The sequence below is a fragment of the Podarcis erhardii genome, assembly GCF_964252035.2.
Source record: "Podarcis erhardii genome assembly, chromosome: 3".
NCBI lineage: Eukaryota > Metazoa > Chordata > Lepidosauria > Squamata > Lacertidae > Podarcis > Podarcis erhardii.
The window spans coordinates 97,311,258-97,336,889 of NC_138507.1; the positions used below are offsets into that span (position 1 = coordinate 97,311,258).

At 45.1% G+C, this 25,632-nt stretch overlaps 1 protein-coding gene across 10 annotated transcripts in view; it reads left to right on the plus strand.

Moving 5' to 3' along the window:
- The window catches only part of LOC309337907 (spermatogenesis-associated protein 7 homolog), a 70,447-nt gene that overhangs the window by 31,283 nt on the left and 13,532 nt on the right, over positions 1 to 25,632 (plus strand). For 8 of the 10 annotated variants that reach the window (XM_081854904.1, XM_081854912.1, XM_081854905.1 and 5 more), the window contains 4 exons: positions 18,407 to 18,528; positions 21,295 to 21,767; positions 21,860 to 21,920; positions 24,378 to 24,424. In XM_081854904.1, coding sequence (XP_081711030.1) covers positions 18,407 to 18,528; positions 21,295 to 21,767; positions 21,860 to 21,920; positions 24,378 to 24,424 — 703 coding nt within the window. Of the gene's footprint in view, positions 1 to 8,350; positions 8,445 to 18,406; positions 18,529 to 21,294; positions 21,768 to 21,859; positions 21,921 to 24,377; positions 24,425 to 25,632 lie in introns of those variants that run through there. The other 2 variants (XM_081854913.1, XM_081854911.1) reach the window with 2 other exon arrangements.

Consider the following 25,632-nt stretch of genomic DNA (forward strand, 5'->3'; position numbering starts at 1 on the left):
CGGTAATTAGCTTGGGGTGGGTGTGGGAGAACCCCCAGAAAAATACACAGGGAGGGGGATTGTTCCATCTGGCAAGTTCATGTGCTTGTGCAGATGGAGCATTTATAACAGCACCATGTTGAATTCCACCCAATGTGTCCTCAAAGTGCAGTTGGACTACAGCTTTGTTGAACTATAACTTCCATCATCCTTGATCCATGATGGCTGTGTACAACCTCCAGGATCCACCTAGGATGCCTCTGTAATACCAACACCTGGCTGGCAACTTTGAGAACAGGGTGCTGGACCAGATGGGCCTTTGGCTTGCTCTAGCGAGGCTCTTATGTTTTCATTGGTCATGTTGGCTAGGACTGGTGGGATTCCAACAACATCTGGAGTTCATTGTGTTGGCTGTCCTTCACATACAGCAACTAAATTCAGATTCAGGGTAGATGATGATGATAATAATAATAATAATAATAATAATAATAATAATAATAATAATAAACAACAACAACAACAACAACTTTTATTTGTATCCCGCCCTCCCCGCCCGAATCTGGGCCTCAGGGCGGCTAGGATAACAACAAATAGGGAACATTATCTATTTAACAATAACCAAGATGCCTGAAAAAATGTAATGCAAATGGGTCTGGGACCATTTTTCCATCTTGAGGTGCTGGTAAATTCCAAGGTATCTAGGGGTAATAACATATCCAAAACACATTTTTAATGTATTTTTGAACAAAGAACTGTACAGTGGTACCTCTGCCCAGGAGGACTCCCCTGAGTGAGTGCTGGAGGGTCCTGCTCTTGCCACTTACCATCTGGCCTGGGGCGGGGCCTGAAGCCTCATAAGGACTGCTTGGTGCTTGCTGCCTGCTGCCCAGGAGGACTCCCCTGAGTGAGTGCCGGAGGGTCCTGCTCTTGCCACTTACCATCTGGCCTGGGGCGGGGCCTGAAGCCTCATAAGGACTGCTTGGTGCTTGCTGCCTGCTGCCCAGGAGGACTCCCCTGAGTGAGTGCTGGAGGGTCCTGCTCTTGCCACTTACCATCTGGCCTGGGGCGGGGCCTGAAGCCTCATAAGGACTGCTTGGTGCTTGCTGCCTGCTGCCCAGGAGGACTCCCCTGAGTGAGTGCTGGAGGGTCCTGCTCTTGCCACTTACCATCTGGCCTGGGGCGGGGCCTGACAGGCCTCATAAGGACTGCTTGGTGCTTGCTGCCTGCTGCCCAGGAGGACTCCCCTGAGTGAGTGCTGGAGGGTCCTGCTCTTGCCACTTACCATCTGGCCTGGGGCGGGGCCTGAAGCCTCATAAGGACTGCTTGGTGCTTGCTGCCTGCTGCCCAGGAGGACTCCCCTGAGTGAGTGCTGGAGGGTCCTGCTCTTGCCACTTACCATCTGGCCTGGGGCGGGGCCTGAAGCCTCATAAGGACTGCTTGGTGCTTGCTGCCTGCTGCCCAGGAGGACTCCCCTGAGTGAGTGCTGGAGGGTCCTGCTCTTGCCACTTACCATCTGGCCTGGGGCGGGGCCTGACAGGCCTCATAAGGACTGCTTGGTGCTTGCTGCCTGCTGCCCAGGAGGACTCCCCTGAGTGAGTGCTGGAGGGTCCTGCTCTTGCCACTTACCATCTGGCCTGGGGCGGGGCCTGAAGCCTCACAAGGACTGCGTGCTGCTTGCTGCCTGCTGCCCAGGAGGACTCCCCTGAGTGAGTGCTGGAGGGTCCTGCTCTTGCCACTTACCATCTGGCCTGGGGCGGGGCCTGAAGCCTCATAAGGACTGCTTGGTGCTTGCTGCCTGCTGCCCAGGAGGACTCCCCTGAGTGAGTGCTGGAGGGTCCTGCTCTTGCCACTTACCATCTGGCCTGGGGCGGGGCCTGACAGGCCTCATAAGGACTGCTTGGTGCTTGCTGCCTGCTGCCCAGGAGGACTCCCCTGAGTGAGTGCTGGAGGGTCCTGCTCTTGCCACTTACCATCTGGCCTGGGGCGGGGCCTGAAGCCTCACAAGGACTGCGTGCTGCTTGCTGCCTGCTGCCCAGGAGGACTCCCCTGAGTGAGTGCTGGAGGGTCCTGCTCTTGCCACTTACCATCTGGCCTGGGGCGGGGCCTGAAGCCTCATAAGGACTGCTTGGTGCTTGCTGCCTGCTGCCCAGGAGGACTCCCCTGAGTGAGTGCTGGAGGGTCCTGCTCTTGCCACTTACCATCTGGCCTGGGGCGGGGCCTGACAGGCCTCATAAGGACTGCTTGGTGCTTGCTGCCTGCTGCCCAGGAGGACTCCCCTGAGTGAGTGCTTGAGGGCCCTGCTCCTTCCTGCCACTTACCATCTGGCCCAGGGCGGGGCCTGACAGGCCTCACTAGGACAGTGTTACTGCAGGAGGGGCACAGAGTGTTTTTAAAATGTTTTTAAAAAAATTTCTTTTGGATTTTTTGTATGTGGGGGGTGGGGGTGGGATGGATGTTTGGTTGGGTTTGGGGAATTTTTTTTTTTTTTTATGATCTTGTAATTTTTACATTTTTTGTTTGTATTGTTTTATTAGTTTTGTTTGTTTGTATAAGTTGTTATTTTGTTCTTAGGGGGAGGGGTCAGGGCTGCCGGGGAGTGGGCCCCAGCCCACAAAATGGCTGGGGCATGTTCCACAGGGGGGAATGCACTGGGACAACCGATCTCAGTGATCACGGGTAGGAGGAGGAGTTACGCTAAGACCAGACCATGTCATTACAGAGGAGGCAGGTTTAGTCGTTGTCTGAGGACTATTCCTGCCTCCGGGTCTGGTCCTGACCGGATGGATACTAGAATCAGCAAGGGATACCCACATGACCTGAAAGTGTTGCTGTGCAATGCCAGGTCAATGATTCATAAGACCACTGCCATCCATGACTTGATCATGGATGGAGGATTTGATCTGGCATGTGTAACAGAGACTTGGTTGGATGAAGCAGATGGGCCTGCCCTTGCCGCTGCTTGCCCACCGGGTTTCTCTTACGCACAGCAACCCAGGTCATGTGGGCGGGGAGGGGGGGTTGCAGTGATTTTTAGGAAGTCATTAGTCTGCACCAGGCGTCCTATTGGGAAGACCCAGTTTTCTGAGTGCATGTTCTGGAAGTTGGGCAATAGGGGCAGTACAGGATTCCTACTGGTGTACCGACCTCCCCGCTGCACCAAGGATTCCCTGCCCGAGCTGCTTCAGGTCGTGGCGGATATGCTCCTGGAGACACCTAGCCTGGTTGTCCTGGGGGATTTTAACATCCATGCCGACACGACCTTACAAGGGGCCGCTCGGGACTTCGTGGAAAGCATGGCCTCCATGGGGCTGTCCCTGAATAAGTCTGGCCCAACTCATAGCCACGGACATGCCTTAGACTTGGTGTTTACCTCTACGGATGCTGGTGATCTGACATTAACTAAAAGTGAAACAAAAGAAGTGCCATGGTCAGATCACTTCCTGGTGCAACTGGACTTCTCCGCAACCCTTCCCCTCCGCAGGGAGGTGGGACCGATTCGGATGGTCCGCCCCTGCCACTTAATGGATCCAATTGGCTTCCAGAGAGTGGTAGGGGATGCTCTATCCCAAGTTGATGGCCTTTCAGCTGATTCCCTGGTGGCCCGCTGGAATGCGGAGTTAACCAGGGCTATTGACTGTCTGGCTCCGAAGCGCCCTCTCCGATTGCATGGAGCCCGGACAGCCCCGTGGTTTTCCCCGGAGCTGAGGGTGATGAAACAATCGTTGAGACGGCTAGAGCGCCGGTGGCGGAAAACTCATTCTGAATCAGACCGGACACGGGTTAGAGCTCAACGTCGAGCCTACCAAGTGGCAATGGCGACGGCGAAGAGGGCCTTCTTCACCGCCTCCATTGCATCTGCAGAAAACAGCAGCAGGAGACTTTTTCAGGTGGTTCGCAATCTATCAGAACCACCTGTACCAACGGGGCCTGGTAGGGACCCCAAGATCTCCTGCAATGCTTTTGCAAAGTTTTTTGCAGATAAAATCGCTCAGATTCAGAAGGAGGTAGACTCCACCGTGGGAGCAGGGCCAGGGCGGGAGAGTGCTAGAGTTCTGTCTGGTCCTGTTACATGGGATCAATTCCAATCTGTTACCTCCGAGGATGTGGACAGGCTGCTTGGACGAGTGAAACCGACCACCTGTCTCCTTGATCCTTGCCCATCCTGGCTGATAAAAGCGAGCCGGGAAGGGCTGGGCGATGGGCTTTGCGGGGTGGTGAACGCTTCCCTCCATGAGGGAGCCTTCCCAGACCCGCTGAAAGAGGCGGTCATTAAACCGCTTCTTAAAAAAACATCTTTAGACCCGGCCAATTTGGCCAACTATCGCCCAGTCTCAAATCTGCCATTCTTGGGCAAGGTGATTGAGCGGGTGGTTGCTGAACAACTCCAAGCACGCCTGGAGGAAACGGACCATTTGGATCCCTTCCAATCGGGATTCAGGCCTCACCATGGGACTGAAACTGCCTTGGTCGCGCTGGTTGATGATCTCCGGCGGGCTAGGGACAAAGGTGAGAGCTGTTTCCTAGTTCTGCTGGATCTCTCAGCGGCCTTTGACACCATCGACCATAACATCCTTCTGGACCGTCTAGAGGGGCTGGGAGCTGGGGGCACTGTTATACAGTGGTTCCGCTCCTTCCTCCTGGGCCGTGTCCAGAAGGTGGTGGTGGGGGATGAATGTTCAGACCCCTGGGCTCTCACTTGTGGGGTGCCTCAGGGTTCTGTCCTCTCCCCCATGTTTTTTAATATCTATATGAAGCCGCTGGGAGAGATCATCAGGGGGTTTGGACTGGGTGTTCATCAGTATGCAGATGACACCCAGCTCTACCTCTCCTTTAAATCAGAACCAGTGAAGGCGGTGAAGGTCCTGTGTGAGTGCCTGGAGGCGGTTGGAGGTTGGATGGCGGCTAACAGATTGAGGTTGAATCCTGACAAGACAGAAGTACTGTTTTTGGGGGACAGGAGGCGGGCAGGTGTGGAGGATTCCCTGGTCCTGAATGGGGTAACTGTGCCCCTGAAGGACCAGGTGCGCAGCCTGGGAGTCATTTTGGACTCACAGCTGTCCATGGAGGCGCAGATTAACTCTGTGTCCAGGGCAGCTGTCTACCAGCTCCACCTGGTACGCAGGCTAAGACCCTACCTCCCCGCGGACTGTCTCGCCAGAGTGGTGCATGCTCTAGTTATCTCACGCTTGGACTACTGCAATGCGCTCTACGTGGGGCTACCTTTGAAGGTGACCCGGAAACTGCAGTTATTCCAGAATGCGGCAGCTAGACTGGTGACTGGGAGTGGCCGCCGGGACCACATAACACCGGTTCTGAGAGATCTGCATTGGCTCCCAGTACGTTTCCGAGCACAATTCAAAGTGTTGGTGCTGACCTTTAAAGCCCTAAACGGCCTCGGTCCTGTATACCTGAAGGAGCGTCTCCACCCCCATCGTTCAGCCCGGACACTGAGATCCAGCGCCGAGGGCCTTCTGGCGGTTCCCTCATTGCGAGAAGTGAGGTTACAGGGAACCAGACAGAGGGCCTTCTCGGTAGTGGCGCCCGCCCTGTGGAACGCCCTCCCATCAGATGTCAAAGAGATAAAGAATTACCTGACGTTCAGAAGACATCTTAAGGCAGCCCTGTTCAGGGATGTTTTTAATATGTAATGCTGTATTGTTTTTAATACTGATTGGGAGCCGCCCAGAGTGGCTGGGGAAACTCAGCCAGATGGGCGGGGTATAAATAATAAATTATTATTATTATTATTATTATTACCTCGGGTTACATACGCTTCAGGTTACATAGGCTTCAGGTTACAGACTCTGCTAACCCATAAATAGTGCTTTAGGTTAAGAACTTTGCTTCAGGATAAGAACAGAAATCGTGCTCCAGCGGCGTGGCGGCAGCAGGAGGCCCCATTAGCTAAAGTGGTGCTTCAGGTTAAGAACAGTTTCAGGTTAAGAACAGACCTCTGGGACAAATTAAGTACTTAACCCGAGTTACCGCTGTACTGCGGGAGGCAATGGAAGACAGGAGTGCCTGGCGTGCTGTGGTCCATGGGGTCACGAAGCGTTGGACATGACTAAACGATTAAACAACAACAACAACAACAACACCTCTGTACTGCAAAATGCATAAATGTGCAGAATCCAATGGATAATTACATTCTGTTCCACATCTTAGTTCAGGACTTGACTTACATCAGAATTTTAGAAATTCCTGTGGACCATTCAGGATCTCACAAGAGTTCTAAGGGGATGGGTTAGCCAAGATGGGTTAGCCTTTATAAATCCCACAGTCGCCCAATAATAGTCTTTGCCTCTTCAGGTAAACTGAATTCTGTTTTTAAAAGCTGCTTTGGAGATAAGATGAGTCCTTTAGGCTCTTTGATCGTCAGCCTGACAAACTGCAAGCAATGCTTACATCCAGTCCAGGGAACAGCTATTAGCTTCATCTTATTTGTTCCCCTTGTAGAACTTAGCAGGGAGGAAGATGGGGACAAAATTAGAATTGGTTGGCTCTGCCTGTTGTTGGCTCTGGCGCCACCTAGAGTTGGCCTCCTTGCTTTGTGCCAAATGGGCAGCAGCCTCCACTGAGTTCTACTAATTGATATAAAGCAAGTACAGATGAGACAAAAATGTCCATGCAGCTTCTTCTGTACTAATAGACAGTTGTTCATTCATTATTATGATGATGATTATTGTTGTTGCAATTGTGGAGATCTGAATGAAATGGCACTTGGGTCATCATTAGCATTACACTCAGCTTGTGGATACTGGCAGAATTAATGAAACATAACATGCTGTGTTTGTTTATAGCAGATAAAGATGGTCACTGGCTAAAAATAATACTTGCAACGCATAAAATTAATAAGCTTGGGTCAGCCAGAACACAAAAGCAAAGTTTAGTCCTTTATAGGATAATTTATACTCCCAGGATGCCACAAGCCATGATGGGCAAATTGGTCAGTTTCAGTTCGGTCAATTTTAAGTTCAGTTCCCCCCTTTTCCTCACCTTTTTTTTTTTAAATGATCTCAAGAAAATTCATTACTATTTTAGGGCAAACTTCTAATACACACATTTTTGTATGCAATTTTGCAAAGCCATTCCTCTTAATATAATGCATATTGTATCTGTTTTCACTAATGTTCATTCATACACAGACTTTTCCCTAGTATATGCATTTCTGCCCATGTTACTTAGCTGGAGAAGTGCATTGCAAAATTCAGAGAAATGCGAGTTTTAAAGGGATCAGCTGTGTTTCTGTTGGCATTTCAGAAAGTGCAAAATATGTACGTCCGCCTTCAAATGTGAACTGAATTGAAATTCCCAGTGGCTACTAAGCATGCTTAGCTCTCACTGGCCTGTTTTGGGTTGTTTCTTCTATTAGGGATTTTAATAAGGTTTGGGGGTTTTTTTTGGTACTTTGCAAACCATGGACTTCCCCCAAGTCCATTGATTTATCCCACTTCTGTATGTATGATTCCAGTTTGACTACATAGGGATCACCACTCATAGTATGTAGGATTTTTTTTCCTTAAAAAAAATACTCATACCTAAAGGGAAACATATTTATGCCAGTGTATATCTATATCTAGAAGCTGCACAGTAGGTCTGATCATCTGCTATAGATAAATATGAGTTATCAGCCTGCTTAGGTTATATATAGAACTATTTTGTGAAGCCAATATTTCTGGAAAGGGGGGGAAATTACCTAGTGTAGCAGATTGTTTTTCTGTCAGCCTAGCAGTTTAGCTTATAGCTCATAGCATGCTGAGACCTTGCTTATTATTATCTGCTATTTCACTGCAGTAATCTCTGTGGGGCAAATATTAGTCAATTAAATTAGTTTAGAATAGCACACTGCCTTTTTTTATTAAGTTTGTAAATTGTTTGGGAGCTCAGTGCTGATTTAAGACTGCAGAATTTCAGAGCAATGTTTCTATGTGGATTTCTGGGCATTTGGGTACAAGCCAGTCCAAGTTAAGCACTCATTAGTCCTCAGTAGTGGGCAGTGTAGTAGGGCATTATCACTCACTTGACCTCCTGGTCACTTGCATAATTTCTGTGTACTAGGAAGTAGAGGGACAAGGGGCAAGGCTGCGGGGTCAGTGTGGTGCAAACAAGGCAGCGGAGCCAATCTGGCACTCCTGCTAGTTTGTTTGCACCGCAACAACTTCCCCCCTGTCTCTCGCCTTGCCTTCTACCTTCCAGTAAGTGGCAGCAATACACATGGCCAGAGGTCAGGTAGTGGCATCACCCCATCATGCCACCCACTACTGGATTGAAATGGGAGAGCTTATGCGTGAACTTATCTCTCCCGCTGAATTCAAAGCACACTGAATTTTAACTGGATTCTGCCCTTTATTTATTTGCTACTTCATTGTAGAAATGTACAAACAAATGAGAAATTGCCACAAGAGAAATCCAGCCTATATGAATGATCTCCATTGCTCAAGCAAGTCAGCAAGGCTCTTTTCCATGTAGGATTATTACTCCCTATTATTCAAAACTAATGAAATTGTATAGCATCTCGGAAGAATCAACTTGTTCAGTCGCTCAAATAACTATTCAGGGGATGGCTTCTCTTTCTCCATCTCCATGCTGCTGCTGTTGCTAGTTGCCTTCTGGCAATTATACATGATGTGAGGAAACCGATGCAAAAGATTGTTCTTCCTCTCTCATAATAGTAGAACCTTGGGTCATCGGAGGAAGATGTTCAATGAGACAGACAGACAAAAGGAAACGTTCCTTCGCAACACTCATAGTTCGCCTATTCTCTCTCTCTTATGAACGGAAAGGGGTCTAATATTTGAATTTGAAACATAAAATTGTATCCTAAGCATGAATTTTAAATTTCATTTCAATATCTTTCACTATTCAAGAGAAATATAATGTTGAAAACAAAGAGAGAATGCCAAATAGGCCAGTAAACCTCAGGGTCTTTCCTTGCCAGGGTGGCTGCTAGGGTTGCTATATTTCAAAAAGTGAAAATCTGGACACAAAAGTTGTTGAGCCTTTTTTTTGGCAAAGTTGTTGAGCTTTTCTTGCTCTCACTCTCACTCTCACTCTCTTTTTCTTTTTTGGCCTAGGTTCCAGGTTGCCAGACATCCAGATTTTCCTGGACATTTAAGCAATTTTCGACATAGTTTTCGACAACCAAATCCCAACTGTGTCTGGCGAATTCCGGACATATGGCAACCCTGGTGGCCGCAATCCATCAAAAAAGAGCTGTCCTGGGATCTCCCCCCCTCCTTTTCTCCCAGAATCATTTTAGTCAGCAGGATCCCTGATTGGCTAGAATTAGCTCCTGTGATTTAATATAGGAAGCACTGCCCTCATTTTAAATTGGCTTCATTTGCCCTTAGTGACGTCAGCTCAATGGCTGCGTAGCACTATGATGCCATCACTTTGAGAATGTGACCCTTTATTGATTGAAATTGCTCCATGACAAATGAAGCAGTAACAACAAAGAGGGAAACAGCGGCTGTGGGCAGTTGTGAAAAGTGACAGAAAAATTTCGGATTCAAGTGTTTTCAGGTGGGGTTTCAGCTTCCCCAAATTGCTACTTTCAAGGTGAAAAGCAACCATAACTCATCCCTAATAATACTAATAATACTTATAAATCTGAAATCTCAAGTGTTCAGCCTAAGGTCATGTCCTAATGTTAGTCAAATTCTACCTGCTCAAGTGGCTAGACTTTTTAACCATACTACCTTTCTGCCTCTCCCAGTATTGATGTGTGATACACTTTTCTGGTTAGTTCCTGCCTCCAAATGGTTAATTTGATCATGGGGATGCACATCTGATTAAAAAACTATACAAGACTGTTTCAAAGGAGTTTCAGATGCTAACCGTTTTCCTGTTTTGATGTTTGGGCATGATTTGCTTAGCAGAGATTTATTTTTATTTTTTTAAGCATAAGGTTTTGGCTCTGGGTAGATTAGGAGGAAAGGCGTAGCTATGAAGACCAATTGACATACATTTATTCTAAGGTTAAGTGATCAGAATTACAAGTGTGTACAGATGAGCGGTTTGCAGCAGGTGCCTAGTGGAAACAGCATGTTGACACAGTACTAAATGCTACTCAGATAGCAAAAGGATTATACAGCCAATTGGGAAAACCAATCACTCAGCTTGTTCCATAGCAATCTTCCGCTCTGTATCAATCTTTCGCAGTTTAATAGCCTGCCTGTTTTCACACACTGCCACCCTCTGTATTGCTATGGGCCTTGTCTTTCTGAAGTAACAGTACTGCAAACCATGCTGCATTTGAGTTTCCTCAAGTCAAGTACCACTCATTGTTTATTGAAGCGTAAGCAAATAGCTATTTGGAAAAGCGACCCCATTTATGATTTTATCTACATACACATGCCATAAACACTCTATAGCACCCATAAATGCAACAGATAAACTAATCGGGTGAAGTGCCTTTGAAAGGCACTGCGTTTTTTTCCTTTTCTGTAAGTCTCTTACCCACTTATAACTTTTTGTGGTTAACAATGTGTCCTCCTGTGAGGTAGTGAAGCCACAAGCAGTGTGTCCATATAACACAGGCATAGGCAAACTCCAGCCCTCCAAATGTTTGGGACTACAATTCCCATCATCCCTGACCACTGGTCCTGTTAGCTAGGGATGGTGAGTATTGTAGTCTCAAACATCTGGAGGGCCGGAGTTTGCCTATGCCTGATATAACGCATTCAAGCAGTAGTGTAATCCCTGCAACGGCATAATCACATAATTTTTCTGTGTCCCAGCAATGTAGCTGCTGCCTTTTCCTTGTAGGAGGAGCGAATGGTGACTCTTCATTCTGTGGAAGGATTTAAAAGGGTGAACTCAAGGACGGTGTTAGGGTTAAACCTGTGCCCCTGGCGTCTCATCGACCCCAGTCATTCATAATCAAGCATGCTCAGATTTGCTAGCCCCATCTTGGGTTGATGTTGCCTTCCTTGGCCATGCTGGACTATGGCAGAATGTCAGGAAGTGGCTTTTATAGAAGCTGTGGGCATTCATTTCCTCAAGTCTCTGGGAAAATGTCATGTTCCTATGGCATTTTTCGCAGGGAGAAAGACAAACATGGCAGAGAGGGGCATGTTTGCCTCTGCTGCAGAGCATATGTTGCCACTTTGAGCTATCCCAGCAATAGGGATGGATGAATCTCAAAATTTTTGTTCCTTCTCATTTTTAGTAATCTTAAATTCAGTTTGCAAACTCTTATTTTAAAAGTCCTCCTGAAGATTCATCAGCATTTTACTGTGCTTTCCCGCTATCGCACACATTCTGTATGTAATTTTGACTAATATACAGATTTCTGCAAACAATTTCCCCTAATATAATGGATCTTTGCATTCTTTTACATAATATATGCATTTTTTAATATTATTGCCTGCCACCCTAATCTCTGAGCAGTGCAAGATTCCTGGGGTTCCAGGTTCTTTCCCAGTGTTTATGTTTTCTTTTGGGAACGAGGCACAGTGGAAACTGTGGTGTCTTCATGATATATGCTTTCTTTACACATACGTACAACCTGAGCCTACAGTGGAGGAGCTCCCATAGTCATAGCTATGGATTGTGGCAGAAATCTCACTCTCCAACTTCTGCCTACTTCTCACCCAGCTCTCTCCCCCCCCCCAACCACACACTCTTTTGTCTTTCTCACTATCAGCCAGGTGAGGGAGGGGGTCCACCCATTTGCCCTGTGGCATAAAGCAACTTCTTTGCTCATAGGACCCATACTGAAGGACCATTAGGTCCTTGCCCATAATTCAACAATGGGATCCTCCATTAGCGTTTAACCCTTTCTGGATCCAGGAATTAGAAGGGACTCTGGTATCATACAGCCTAATTGTTCCCTCAATTCACAAGAAAATATTTTTTATTTGGAGAACTGCATTGCAAAATTGGGGGTTTTGAAGAATGGTTGCCCCGTGATGTGTGTACTGTTTCAAGAAGTGCAAATTAGCTAGCTTTGCATTAAAACTGTGAAGCCAACTGAATTTCTCCTTCATCTCTAGCCAGCAAAAATCTAGTATTAACACTCACCCATAAGACTGGGCTAGTACTTGTCTGAGTGGGCTGGATGTCAAGTTTTGTTTCTGAAGCTTTCTTGTTGTTTGTTGTTGTTTAGTCATTTATTCGTGTCCTACTCTTCGTGACCCCCTGAACCAGAGCACGGCAGGCCCTCCTGTCTTCCACTGCCTCCCGCAGTTTGGTCAAACTCATGCTGGTAGCTTCGAGAACACCGTCCAACCATCTCGTCCTCTGTCATCCCCTTCTCCTTGTGCCTCAGTCTTTCCCAACATCAGGGTCTTTTCCAGGGAGTCTTCTCTTCTCATGAGGTGACCAAAGTATTGGAGCCTCAGCTTCAGGATCTGTCCTTCCAGTGAGCACTCAGGGCTGATTTCCTTCAGAATGGATAGGTTTGATCTTCTTGTCATCCATGGGACTCTCCAGAGTCTCCTCCAGCACCATAATTCAAAAGCATCAATTCTTCGGCGATCAGCCTTCTTTATGGTCCAGCTTTCACTTCCATACATCACTACTGGGGAAACCATAGCTTTAACTATACGGACCTTTGTCGGCAAGGTGATGTCTCTGCTTTTTAAGATGTTGTCTAGGTTTGTCATCGCTTTTCTCCCAAGAAGCAGGCGTCTTTTAATTTTTTGATTATTGTCACCATCTGCAGTGATCATGGAGCCCAAGAAAGTAAAGTATCTCACTGCCTCCATTTCTTCCCCTTGTATTTGCCAGGAGATGATGGGACTAGGGGCCATGATCTTAGTTTTTTTATGTTGAGCTTCAGACCATATTTTGCGCTCTCCTCTTTGAAGAAGAGAAGAAGAGTTTGGATTTGATATCCTGCTTTATCACTACCCGAAGGAGTCTCAAAGTGGCTAACATTCTCCTTTCCCTTCCTCCCCCACAACAAACACTCTGTGAGGTGAGTGGGGCTGAGAGATTTCAAAGAAGTGTGACTAGCCCAAGGTCACCCAGCAGCTGCATGTGGAGGAGCGGAGACGCGAACCCGGTTCACCAGCTTACGAGTCCACCGCTCTTAACCACTACACCACACTGGCCCTCTTTCAAACTCATTGAGAGGTTCTTTAATTCCTCCTCACTTTCTGCCATCAAGGTTGTGTCATCTGTATATCTGAGGTTGTTGATATTTCTTCCGGCAATCATAATTCCGGCTTGGGATTCATCCAGTCCAGCCTTTCACATGATGAATTCTGCATATAAGTTAAATAAGCAGGGAGACAGAATACAGCCTTGTCGTACTCCTTTCCCAATTTTGAACCAATCAGTTGTACCATATCCAACTTTCGAGCTTTCTAGCACAGAGTAAATTGTTTTATCACATTGTTTGTACTGAGTTCGACAAATTGGTTATACAGTGCCCTGGATATGTTCCCAAAGGAGTAATGGTGACTGAGAAGACAGCTGTCACTTATAGCCATGCCAACAGGAGCAAGGAAAACAGGGTGGTGATGATGGGCAATCAATTCTCTTAAGTCAACGGTGCCAGACACGACTTCTCCTGAATGTGAATGTGTGCCAGATACTAATGCACACAGCCGATTACCATGACCAGAAGAAAATGCTAATGAAAATATTGCGAAAAGTAATTGTTTGTGGATGGAAAAATAGATGAGTGCATTCCTTTCTGTAAACAATTGCTTTTTCTTGGCTTATGCCATGTAGCATTTCCCTGCTAATACACAAAACACTGCTAGTCATGTTGAAGGTAATATAGGAAGATGCTTTTTCCAAGATTCCTTACTCGGAGCAGAGGCTGGTGGGTGTTAGATGATGTGCTTTTAGAGCAATACTTTTTGCATTGACCTCTAACATCTCAAAGTTGTAGGCACCACCATGTCCTTCAAATCGTTCTGAGGAGATAGTGTTACAAGGCACACTGAGACTAATTGTCTTCAACCTTTTTAGACCCAACTTTAAGTCGGCCGATATCGTAGGACCCACTTTTAATTTTTTTTTTTATTGTATGATGTCCACCTCCCTCTTTCTTCCCTCCCTTCCGTTTCCCTCTTAGATTCTCTTAATACTCCTCTGTTTTTCCTGCCTACAGCCTACTGTTGGAGAGGCAGTGTGGTGTAGTGGTTAAGAGCGGTAGTCTCGTAATCTGGGGAACCGGGTTCGCGTCTCCGCTCCTCCACATGCAGCTGCTGGGTGACCTTGGGCTAGTCACACTTCTCTGAAGTCTCTCAGCCCCACTCACCACCTCACAGCATGTTTGTTGTGGGGGAGGAAGGGAAAGGAGAATGTTAGCTGCTTTGAGACTCCTTAAAGGGAGTGAAAGGCGGGATATCAAATCCAAAATACTACTACTACTACTACTACTACTACTACTACTCTTCTTCTTCTTCTTCTTCTTCTTCTTCTTCTTCTTCTTCTTCTTCTTTTTCTGTTCTTCCTTTCCCTTTCTCCTTCACTTGTCTTAAAAGCATTTGAAAGAATCATGGTGCCACCGCTGCAACCTAATTGTTCTTCGCAAGCTGCAGGGAATTGTCATAGCTCCATGGTAGAGAATCTGCTTTTGCAGTTCCAGGTTCAATCCCTGGCCTCTCCAGATAGGTCTAGGAAGGTCCCTCGCCTGAAACCCTGGATAGCTGTCAGTGCCAACAGTGCTGAGCTGCATGGACCAATGGTCTGACTCAGTGTAAGGCAACTTACTACATTCCTAAGCTGAAGACCAGTGACTGACCCTGATCTTAGAGGCTGAGAAGAGTGCTGTTTCGGTGCTCCTTACAGCTGCAACCCAAAGATTATTTGTTTACTTATTCAATTTGTATACCGCCCAAAAGTGAGATGGCAAGAATAAATATTGACATCCTGGGCATCAGTGAACTAAAATGGACGGGAATGGGCGAATTCAGTTCGGATGACCATCACATCTACTACTGTGGGCAGGAATCCCGTAAAAGAAATGGAGTGGCCCTCATAGTCAACAAAAGAGTGTCAAAAGCTGTACTGGGATGCAATCTCAAAAATGATAGAATGATCTCGATACGAATCCAAGGCAGACCTTTTAACATCACAGTAATCCAAGTTTGTGCACCAACTACTGGTGCTGAAGAAACTGAAATTGACCAATTCTATGAAGACTTACAACACCTTATAGAAATGACACGAAAGAAGGATGTTTTTCTCATTATAGGGGATGGGAATGCTAAAGTAGGGAGTCAAGAGATAAAAGGAACAACTGGCAAATTTGGCCTTGGAGTTCAAAACGAAGCAGGGCAAAGGCTAATAGAGTTCTGCCAAGAGAACAAGCTGGTCATCACAAACACTCTTTTCCAACAACACAAGAGACGACTCTACACATGGACATCACCAGATGGGCAGCATCAAAATCAGATTGATTATATTCTCTGCAACCAAAGATGGAGAAGCTCTATACAGTCAGCAAAAACAAGACCTGGAGCTGACTGTGGCTCAGATCATCAGCTTCTTATAGCAAAATTCAAGCTTAAACTGAAGAAAGTAGGAAAAACCACTGGGCCGGTAAGATACAATCTAAACCAAATCCCTTATGAATACACAGTGGAAGTGAGGAACAGGTTTAAGGATTTAGACTTGGTGGACAGAGTGCCTGAAGAACTATGGATGGAGGCTCGTAACATTATACAGGAGGCAGCAACTAAAACCATCCCAATGAAAAGGAAATGCAAGAAAGCAAAGTGGCTGTCCAACGAGGCCTTACAAATAGTGGGGGAGAGAAGGCAAGCAAAATGCGAGGGAGATAGTGAAAGATACAGGAAATTGAATGCAGATTTCCAAAAATAGCAAGGAGAGACAAGAAGGCCTTCTTAAAAGAGCAATGCAAAGAAATAGAGGAAAACAATAGAATGGGAAAAACCAGAGATCTGTTCAAGAAAATTGGAGATATGAAAGGAACATTTCATACAAAGATTTCCATAATAAAAGACAAAAGTGGAAAGGACCTAACAGAAGCAGAAGACATCAAGAAGAGGTGGCAAGAATACACAGAGGAACTATACCAGAAAGAAATGGATGTCTTGTATTCCCCAGGTAGTGTGGTTGCCGACCTTGAGCCAGACATCCTGGAGAGTGAAGTCAAATGGGCCTTAGAAAGCACTGCTAATAACAAGGCCAGTGGAAGTGATGCTACACTCAATATGCCAGCAAATTTGGAAAACTCAGCAGTGACCAGAGGATTGGAGAAGATCAGTCTACATTCCCAATCCCAAAGAAGGGAAGTGCCAAAGAATGCTCCAACTACCGCACAATTGCACTCATTTCACACGCTAGCAAGGTTATGCTTAAAATTCTACAAGGCAGGCTTAAACAGTATGTGGACCGAGAACTCCCAGAAGTGCAAGATGGATTTCGAAGGGGCAGGGGAACCAGAGACCAAATTGCAAACATGTGCTGGATTATGGAGAAAGCTAGAGAGTTCTAGAAAGACATATACTTCTGCTTCATTGACTATGCAAAAGCCTTTGACTGTGTCGACCACAGCAAACTATGGCAAGTTCTTAAAGAAATGGGAGTGCCTGATCACCTCATCTGTCTCCTGAGAAATCTCTATGCGGGACAAGAAGCTACAGTTAGAACTGGATACGGAACAACTGATTGGTTCAAAATTGGGAAAGGAGTACGACAAAGCTGTATATTGTCTCCCTGCTTATTTAACTTATATGCAGAATTCATCATGTGAAAGGCTGGGCTGGATGAATCCCAAACCGGAATTAAGATTGCCGGAAGAAATATCAACAACCTCAGATATGCAGATGACACAACCTTGATGGCAGAAAGTGAGAAGGAATTAAAGAACCTTTTAATGAGGGTGAAAGAGGAGAGCGCAAAATATGGTCTGAAGCTCAACATCAAAAAAACGAATCTATTTGCCCATCACCTCCTGGCAAATAGAAGGGGAAGAAATGGAGGCAGTGAGAGATTTTACTTTCTTGGGCTCCATGATCTCTGCAGATGGTGACAGCAGTCACGAAATTAAAAGACGCCAGCTCCTTGGGAGAAAGGCGATGGCAAACCTAGACAACATCTTAAAAAGCAGAGACATCACCTTGCCAACAAAGGACCGTATAGTAAAAGCCATGGTTTTCCCAGTAGTGATGTATGGAAGTGAGAGCTGGACCATAAAGAAGGCTGATCGCCGAAGAATTGATACTTTTGAACTGTGGTGCTGGAGGAGACTCTTGAGAGTCCCATGGACTGCAAGAAGATCAAACGCATCCATTCTGAAGGAAATCAGCCCTGAGTGCTCACTGGAAGGACAGATCGTGAAGCTGAGGAGCCAATACTTTGGCCACCTCATGAGAAGAGAAGACTCCCTGGAAAAGACCCTGATGTTGGGAAAGATGGAGGGCACAAGGAAAAGGCAACGACAGAGGATGAGATGGTTGGACAGTGTTCTCGAAGCTACCAGCATGAGTTTGACCAAACTGCGGGAGGCAGTGGAAGACAGGAGTGCCTGGCGTGCTCTGGTCCATGAGATCACAAAGAGTCGGACACGACTAAACGACTAAACAACAAATAAAGCTAAACTCCTTTTAAATCCATACGTGTTGGTGACCATCCCTGCTTCTTTTTTTCTTTCTCTTTTTTGAAATAATTTTTATTTGATTTTACAAATATAGAATTATAACAATACAAAATACATCTCTATTTAGAGATTTCTCCGACCCACCTTTCCGTCCATGGGTCCTATTGTCAGCCTTTTCAACTGCATATTATTTCATAATCCATCTTTTATGTCTTTCCATTTTGTCCATAATATTTGCTACATTACAAATATTAGTACAATCCTGCTAATGCTTTCATCTGCCTACAGTGGTCTCCAAGATTTTTTTTTTTTAAATTCCCCATTCTTTATTGAAGTTTTGGTCTTCTTGGTTCTTGAGCCTTCCACTCACTTTTGCCATTTTGGCATAATCCAACAGCTTAGTTTGCCATTCCAGTCTGGTAGGGACTTTGTGTTCTTTCCATCTCTGGGCTAGTAATATCCGTGTGGTTGTTGTCACATACATAAAAAGTCTTTTCTTCTCCTTTGGAATATCGGTACCTACAATTCCTAATAAAAATGCTTCTTTTTTTTAACAAAAGCTATTTTAAACATTTTCCCCCCAATTCATTATATATCATTTCCCATAATGCCTTTGTTACCTTACATGTCCACCACATGTGGTAGAAGGTGGTGGCCATTACTGCTTCTTTTGTGAGGGAACCAATTTTCTCGTTTAGCAATGTGCTGGATGAAGAAGTGACCTGGACAAGAAATAGACTTGAGACATCTATTCCCAACTAGGTGAAGGTCTACATGTAATTGCAGGAGCACTCCTTGTCCAGCTTCTATCCATGCCATTGTACTTATTTATTGTACTCCAAGAAGCTGAAATGCCATTTAATTTGTGCTTACAAACCCTTCTTGTTTTCCTGTATGCAGACCAGGACCAGCAGAAAAGAGAGGCGCTCATTAAAGCAGTTGAGAAATACAAGAAAGAAATGTCCCGGATCCCTTCTGGACCTCCATGTCATCCCAGGAGTGTTTCCACAGAGAATTGTAAAGTATGCGGAGGATACTGATTGTACAATCTGTTTGTGACTTATTTCTGAAGGCACTGAAACATTAGCTGCCTTCCTGGTTTGCTCCCAAGGGACAACGCCCCAAGCTAGCTCAACCTATGGCTGGCACTTTCCGCTCCTATTAAGAATTCTGACAATCTCAGCTTTCCATTTTTTCCTCCTTTAAAAAAGTAAAGCAAGCCTGAAGACTTCCAGGTTGTCCATAAATGCTTGAATATAAGCTGGCAGCTGGAAAGAAAATAAGAACTCAGTCATGCCATCAGGGTGGGATTTGGTGGGACAGCAGAGGTCCATGGCCCCACTCAGCAGAATGAGAAGCCCAGCAAGGTTGGCTTACCCCATTTTAAACTTATTATATATTATTTAATTTATGAATTACATGAAGTAGCACACTCTACCATCTAAAAGAAGTCCTCCCCATTTTAGACCAGTAAGCCCAGAGTCTAAGTTACCTAACTGTACCATTGAAAGAATTATATTGTTTTAAAATTTCAAGGTTCTCCAGACATAGTTTCATATGATAGTCTGGTGATGACCATGGGGGGGAATCAGGATAATCTTGCATTTGGAAAGAATCATAGAATTGTAGAAGGGACCATACATTTAACACACATTTAAACCATGTTACTTCCCCTAAAGTATCATAGGAATTGTAGTTTTCACCTCACAGTTGCCAGCAACCTAAACAAACTAAAATTACCAAGATTTTTCAAATGTGCTTTAAATCTGCTTTCTTCCAGGTTGGAGAACCTGTGTGCTGAACAACTCCTTTGGGTTGGTGGCTGCTCAGCGGCACCCCTGGCTTCCCCCTTACTCAACGTAGCTTGTTTTTGTTTTAATTAAACTTCTTATTACTATTACATTAGCATTAAGCCAGGCATTGCACAGTCAGTATTTAATTTAAACTGTTTTCCCCAGCACCATTTGTTTCGCCCACTCTGCAACTGAAACTAATTGGCACATGCCCCATGTTATCTGGCATGTTCCTGTGAGTCGGAGACATTTGCCATAAACATTGACACGATGACCTAAGCTGTGCTCAGTGCCACCTTCTGCTCAGTATCCCAGTCACTCACTTCATCCTGTTGTTTTTGCCTCACCTGAACAAGAAACAGTGATGCCATCGTGACAAACCTGCTCCCACCTAAAAAACCCCCACAGCTTTTGGGGACTTCTAAGTCAGACCCTTACTTAGGGACACGGGTGGCACTGTGGGTTAAACCACAGAGCCTAGGGCTTGCCAATCAGAAGGTTGGTGGTTCGAAACCCTGCGACGGGCTGAGCTCCCGTTGCTCAATCCCTGCTCCTACCAACCTAGCAGTTTGAAAGCACATCAAAGTGCAAGTAGATAAATAGGTACAGCTCCGGCAGGAAGGTAAACGGCGTTTCCGTGTGCTGCTCTGGTTCACCAGAAGTGGCTTAGTCATGCTTGCCACATGACCGGGAAGCTGTATGCCGGCTCCCTCAGCCAGTAAAGCAAGATGAGTGCCGCAACCCCAGAGTCAGCCACGACGGCCTAATGATCAGGAGCCCCTTTACCTTTACCTTTATGTAAGACCCTAGCAAGGGCAAATTTTATGTGCAACCAAGTCCTCAACTGTAAACATGCCACACAATAACAGGGTAAGAATTCTGAAGTGATCAAGTTGTCCCACTGCAGACTTTGGGTAAGCAGGGTTTTGCATGTTTCTCATGCATTTAAAAAAAGGAAAGGAAATCCTTGCTGTTAGAAAATACTCCCTTGCATTAAAAAGAATCCATGGAACTAGAAACCTAGCTGGGTAAAGAGCTGGCTGGGCTGAAAACAATAGTTGCTATAGTTCAAGAGTGTCCCTTTAGATGTCAATATTGCAGTAACATTGGGGGAAACATCACTGAGCAGCTAATTATGTGTGGATGGTTCAGTATAAATCTACCACTAATGCTTCATTATTGCAACAATGTCATGTTGCAGAATATAAAGGTAAAGGTAAAGGTACCCCTGCCCATACGGGCCAGTCGTGTCCGACTCTGGGGTTGCGTGCTCATCTCGCTCTAGAGGCCGTGAGCCGGCGCCGTCCGAAGACACTTCTAGGTCATGTGGCCAGCGTGACGAAGCTGCTCTGGTGAACCGGCACCAGCGCAGCACACGGAAATGCCATTTACCTTCCCGCTATAAAGCGGTACCTATTTATCTACTTGCACTTAAGAGTGCTTTCGAACTGCTAGGTGGGCAGGAGCTGGGACCGAACGACAGGAGCTCACCCCGCCGCGAGGATTTGAACCGCCGACCATAGGTTTTACCCACAGTGCCACCCGTGTCCCTGTTGCAGAATATACTTGCTCCCAAAACCCATCACCTGCCTGTCTGAAGACGCCTACTTTCTCTCTGGACTTATAAGCAGGAAGTCATGTAACATCTAACCAAATACAATTTAGAGATTGATGCAGAGGTGAAGTACTGTGGTAACTTCTATGTTGTGAAGAAATTGTTTTTGTCAGGTCTACGCAACTGATGGGCCACTAGTGATGTTTTGTAGGTGCAAACCTGCAAACCGCAGTCACAATATAACACCATGTAGCATTAACTGTGGTTTACTGTGACCCGTGAACTGAGCCAGTCCTGAACAAAAACCACACATACATAATTATTTATGCCGCCTTTCCATAGTTCAAACCATGCTGAAGATGGCTTGCAACATGAAAAAAAAATACCTTCTCTACAATGTAACAAAAGTAGTCAGGAAATGTTTTTTCTCCCCTCTGCAGTGGCTACAGAACAGCCCGACTTACACTTCCAGTGGACGAATGCGATCCTTGAAAAAAACAGAGCAACACTCTCCTCCGTGTTTCAGGAAGATGCTTTCAAGTAGTCATTCCCCAGTTTTGAGAGCAGAGGAGGCCATCCATGATATTGTCCAGTGGTCTTTATCTCAGACTCAAAACAGTGGCAGAAGTATATTCCCGCAATGTCCTCTTTCTTCCACCAAGTCTCGCCTGCCAGTTCTGAGCCATGCCAGAAAGAAGAAGCTTCAAATCCGTCAGAAGAATTTTTTTGCTGCTGATCTCCTGGACAGACATGCACAGTGGTTCACTGAAACAGTGCAGCCTTTTACTCCCAGAGTTTTGAAAACAGCAAGCAAGCCATACCTTTCAAAATACAGGTATTATAATGGCCCACATGGAAAGAAAAGTCCCTCGCTTCATCAAGAATCGTTCAAAAGACCAAATAGGTTTAACAGGTAGGCCACTCATCAGCTTAGTTTGCATGTAGTGGGCTAAACCCAGCCATGGCCTGTCAGTGTTATTCAACATTTCATTTTTCATTTTTCAGGTCTTCGGAAGATGAATGTCTAAGATCTTATGCAGATTACTCTCTGAGGCATCCAGTCAAGGTTGTTGTTCCCTGTTTGGGTGCTGAATGAAATTACACGAGCAGAAATATTCAGAAATATAAGCAATTCTGGTTTTGAGCATAGTGTGATTTTAAAAAGCAATTACAAACATGATAGAAATGCATCAGGAATGACTAAACTTTTTTTAAAAAAAAACAGTGAATAATGTTAACTCAAACCGGTATGAAAGTAATTGAAAATTGTACTTGGGAAATCTAGTATTTCAAGGGGGGTGATAAGAGTGGCCCTTTCTGATCTAAAACAGACCTAGCCTTAAAAATAAAGAGTAGAATCATAGAATCCATTTGCCCAACATGGGGCTTGAACCCACACCCCTGAGATTAAGTCTCATGCTCTACTGCCTGAGCTGTCCCTAAAGCATATGACAATATGTGTTTAAAAGCATTACTGCTGAATCACCCAACAATAATTGCTGAATCACCCAACCCAGTATTCTCCCTGCAAAAAAAGAGACCATAAAACCACAAATAATGTGTTCAATTAAAGTAATGTAGTTAGAGATCTTGAGGACACAATATCCTTTCACTTTGCCATATTTTACCCTTTAAGAAAATGGCAAAGAAAAATGTCTGAACGTAAAGTTTCTCCTTTTTCTTTTCTTTTTGGATATTCCTGATTAATGAAAAATTTAAAAAATGGAAAATAAGAGCCGTTTCAGAATGCAGGGAAGGACTGTAGCTCAGTGTTAGAGCATCTGCTTTGAATGCAGAAGGGAGTCAAACCCTGATATTTCCAAGTAAGGCTGGGAGAGACGCCTTGCCTGAAACCCTTGGGATCCAGGGCTCATCAGTGTAGACAATACTGAGTTGTTGTTGTTTAGTCATTTAGTTGTGTCCGACTCTTCGTGACCCCATGGACCAGAGCACGCCAGGCACTCCTGTCTTCCACTGCCTCCCGCAGTTTGGTCAGACTCATGTTTGTAGCTTCGAGAACACTGTCCAACCATCTCGTCCTCTGTCGTCCCCTTCTCCTTGTGCCCTCCATCTTTCCCAACATCGGGGTCTTTTCCAGGGAGTCTTCTCTTCTCATGAGGTGACCAAAGTATTAGAGCCTCAGCTTCACGAACTGTCCTTCCAGTGAGCACTCAGGGCTGATTTCCTTCAGAATGGATACGTTTGATCTTCTTTCAGTCCATGGGACTCTCAAGAGTCTCCTCCAGCACCATAATTCAAATACTGAGTTAGATGGGCCCAATTGTGGGCTCATTTTAAGGCAGCTTCCTATGTTCCTAAGGTATCACAAAAGCACATGTATAATCAAAAGTGCCTTCCTGAGCTTCAAAACACAAACGCTGGTATAAAAATGGTGTGGTTAGCCTACCCCTTCCTAAGCAAAAATTTCCAGACCTGTTTTGCACCTTTCAAAGCAAGGCTCAACAATGAACATCATAGTTTTGCCTCTTTGGTAAAACAACGGGCAATAGGGCACCATTGGGAGACTAATTTGCCTGGGTTTTCACTTATTTTTCACCAGATCAGAAACAGCGCAGTTGTAACCCTTATGCTGTCAGAAGGTCCTTGATCCAGTGAAGTCTTCTTTCAGCAGAACAGGGATGAAGGCAATTTTTGCTGATTCTTTTTCTGTCCCACAGCCCCACCTCACCTCCAGTGAAGTTCTGAAGGGTCCCTCAACCCTTTGGAGTAGACTGTGGGGTGGGTCAAGCAACTGCAGTAGGAGGGGGAATCAGCAGAAATCCCTTCCCTCCCTGTTCCACTGCTGAAAGACTCCACTGGCTCAAAAAAACTTTCCAACAGCATGAAGGACGCCATCCACCTCCCTCATGAACCTATTGTGAAATTTGATCAGGGCCTCACAGATTTTAAACTCTGAAGCTTATACAGGCAAACCCCGACTTGCAAAAGGGTTGCATAAGCCTACCCTTCCCCTGTTATGCCCTGTCCTCTTCCGGGTCAGAAATTGGCATGCACATGCTTTGAATGGTCACAAAATGGGAGCTGCCTGTACCTGAGCATTTGCCCTATTTTATTTAAAATAATAAGTATTTTTTGTTATCTACATTCAAGCAGAAAGCAGGCTCAAATTTGATATGTAGTGCACTTCTTTTGTAAACAATATTGACATGTAAAACAAACAAACAAACAAATAAATAAATGCAAAGAGTGTGTGTGTGTGTGTGTGTGTGTGTGTGTTGTTTATATTGTAAGAACTGTACCTGAGAGAGTTATGGTCAATTCTCAAGTACGTTTCCTCATACTGATTCCCCGGACATCTTCTCTGTGCATGCGTACACACTGTGTACCTTATGAGCTTCCCTATTAAAAGAGGGTACTTTTCTAGAAAGCAAACAGTGGTTAGACCACTGTTGGTTCACATAATGCATCTAGCAGGAAGCTAGCTATTGTAGAATTACAAAATACAAGATTAAGCGATACTAGAATATAAAGCAATTGCTTGTTTTCTTTTTGTCCATTGTAGAAACACCCACATAACTCAATTTCTCTTCACTCACTGCTTCTTGCAAAGTAAGTATATTGTACATTATTTAATAATAATCATAATAATAACAGCAACACACCCATTCCTATGTAATGCAATACTAAAAACCTAATGCTTATAAAAGATTCAGACAACCTGGAATATGAAGATAACTGAGTTATAAGAACTTCAGAAGAGGCCTGCTGGGTCACACCAAAAGCCAAATAGTTATGTAGTCCAGCATCCTGTTTGCAGGACAAATCCTCTCTCTGTCTTTGTAACTTTTATCTTGTCAGTGATCAGTACAATATAGGCGTACAAGGAAAAAGAAGGAGGATGTGTCTGGTTCATAGACTGCAGTACAGTCAAAGTTGGATAAGTGCTTTTAAAAGAGTTTACTATTAATGAAGAGTCTGGACTTATGTAAAACTGAATTCTTTATTTCTTCAAAATAAATATCATTTCTGCTGCTGTGCTTCTCTCCTGCTCTAACTCCTTACTCTCTGCATTGATTTCCTTGCTGGTTGAAGGTGTGTTCCCTTCAAACTATGTTTTTCTTTTGTGTCACTGACTTTCTCCTCCTGCCTTATTTCCTGATTCTCTCACTTAGTTCCCATATTGATGTGACATTTTGTTCCTCAGGGACAGAGCAGACTTAGCCTGCAACTAGTTCTATCTTGTTCTATCACTGGCAATTAAAGGATTTTAGTGCAGTAACTACATGAGGCTGTGAAGTAGCCTGTAAGTTGGCTGAAGGGACCAATAGCCCTAGGCCCCATCTGCACTATACATCTAAAACAGTCCTGTACCACTTTAAACAGCCATGGCTCCCCGCACAGAATCCTGGGAACTTAGTTTGTTAAGGGTACTGAGTTGTATTCCATTCATCCTACATAACTACAATTCCCAGGGCTCCCTGGGAAGAGGGATTGACTGTTAAACCACTCTGTCAATTGTAGCTCTGTGAGGGAACTAGGGGGAGGGTCTCCTAAAAACTCTCAACACCATTAACAAACTACAGTTCCCAGGATTCTTTGGGAGAAGCCATGACTATTTAAAGTGGTATGATACTGCTTTAAATGTATATTGCAAATGGGGACCTTTTTAGTAAGTTCAAGTTAGGCACATCTAATAGGGGTGTGTGTTGGATTCAGATGACTCCTGAGTCCCACAGCAAAGTGGGGAGTCTCAGATAGATTTTTGGAATTCCAGAGGTGAAATGGGATTTCCATGACATGGCATGAATTGAAGCCAG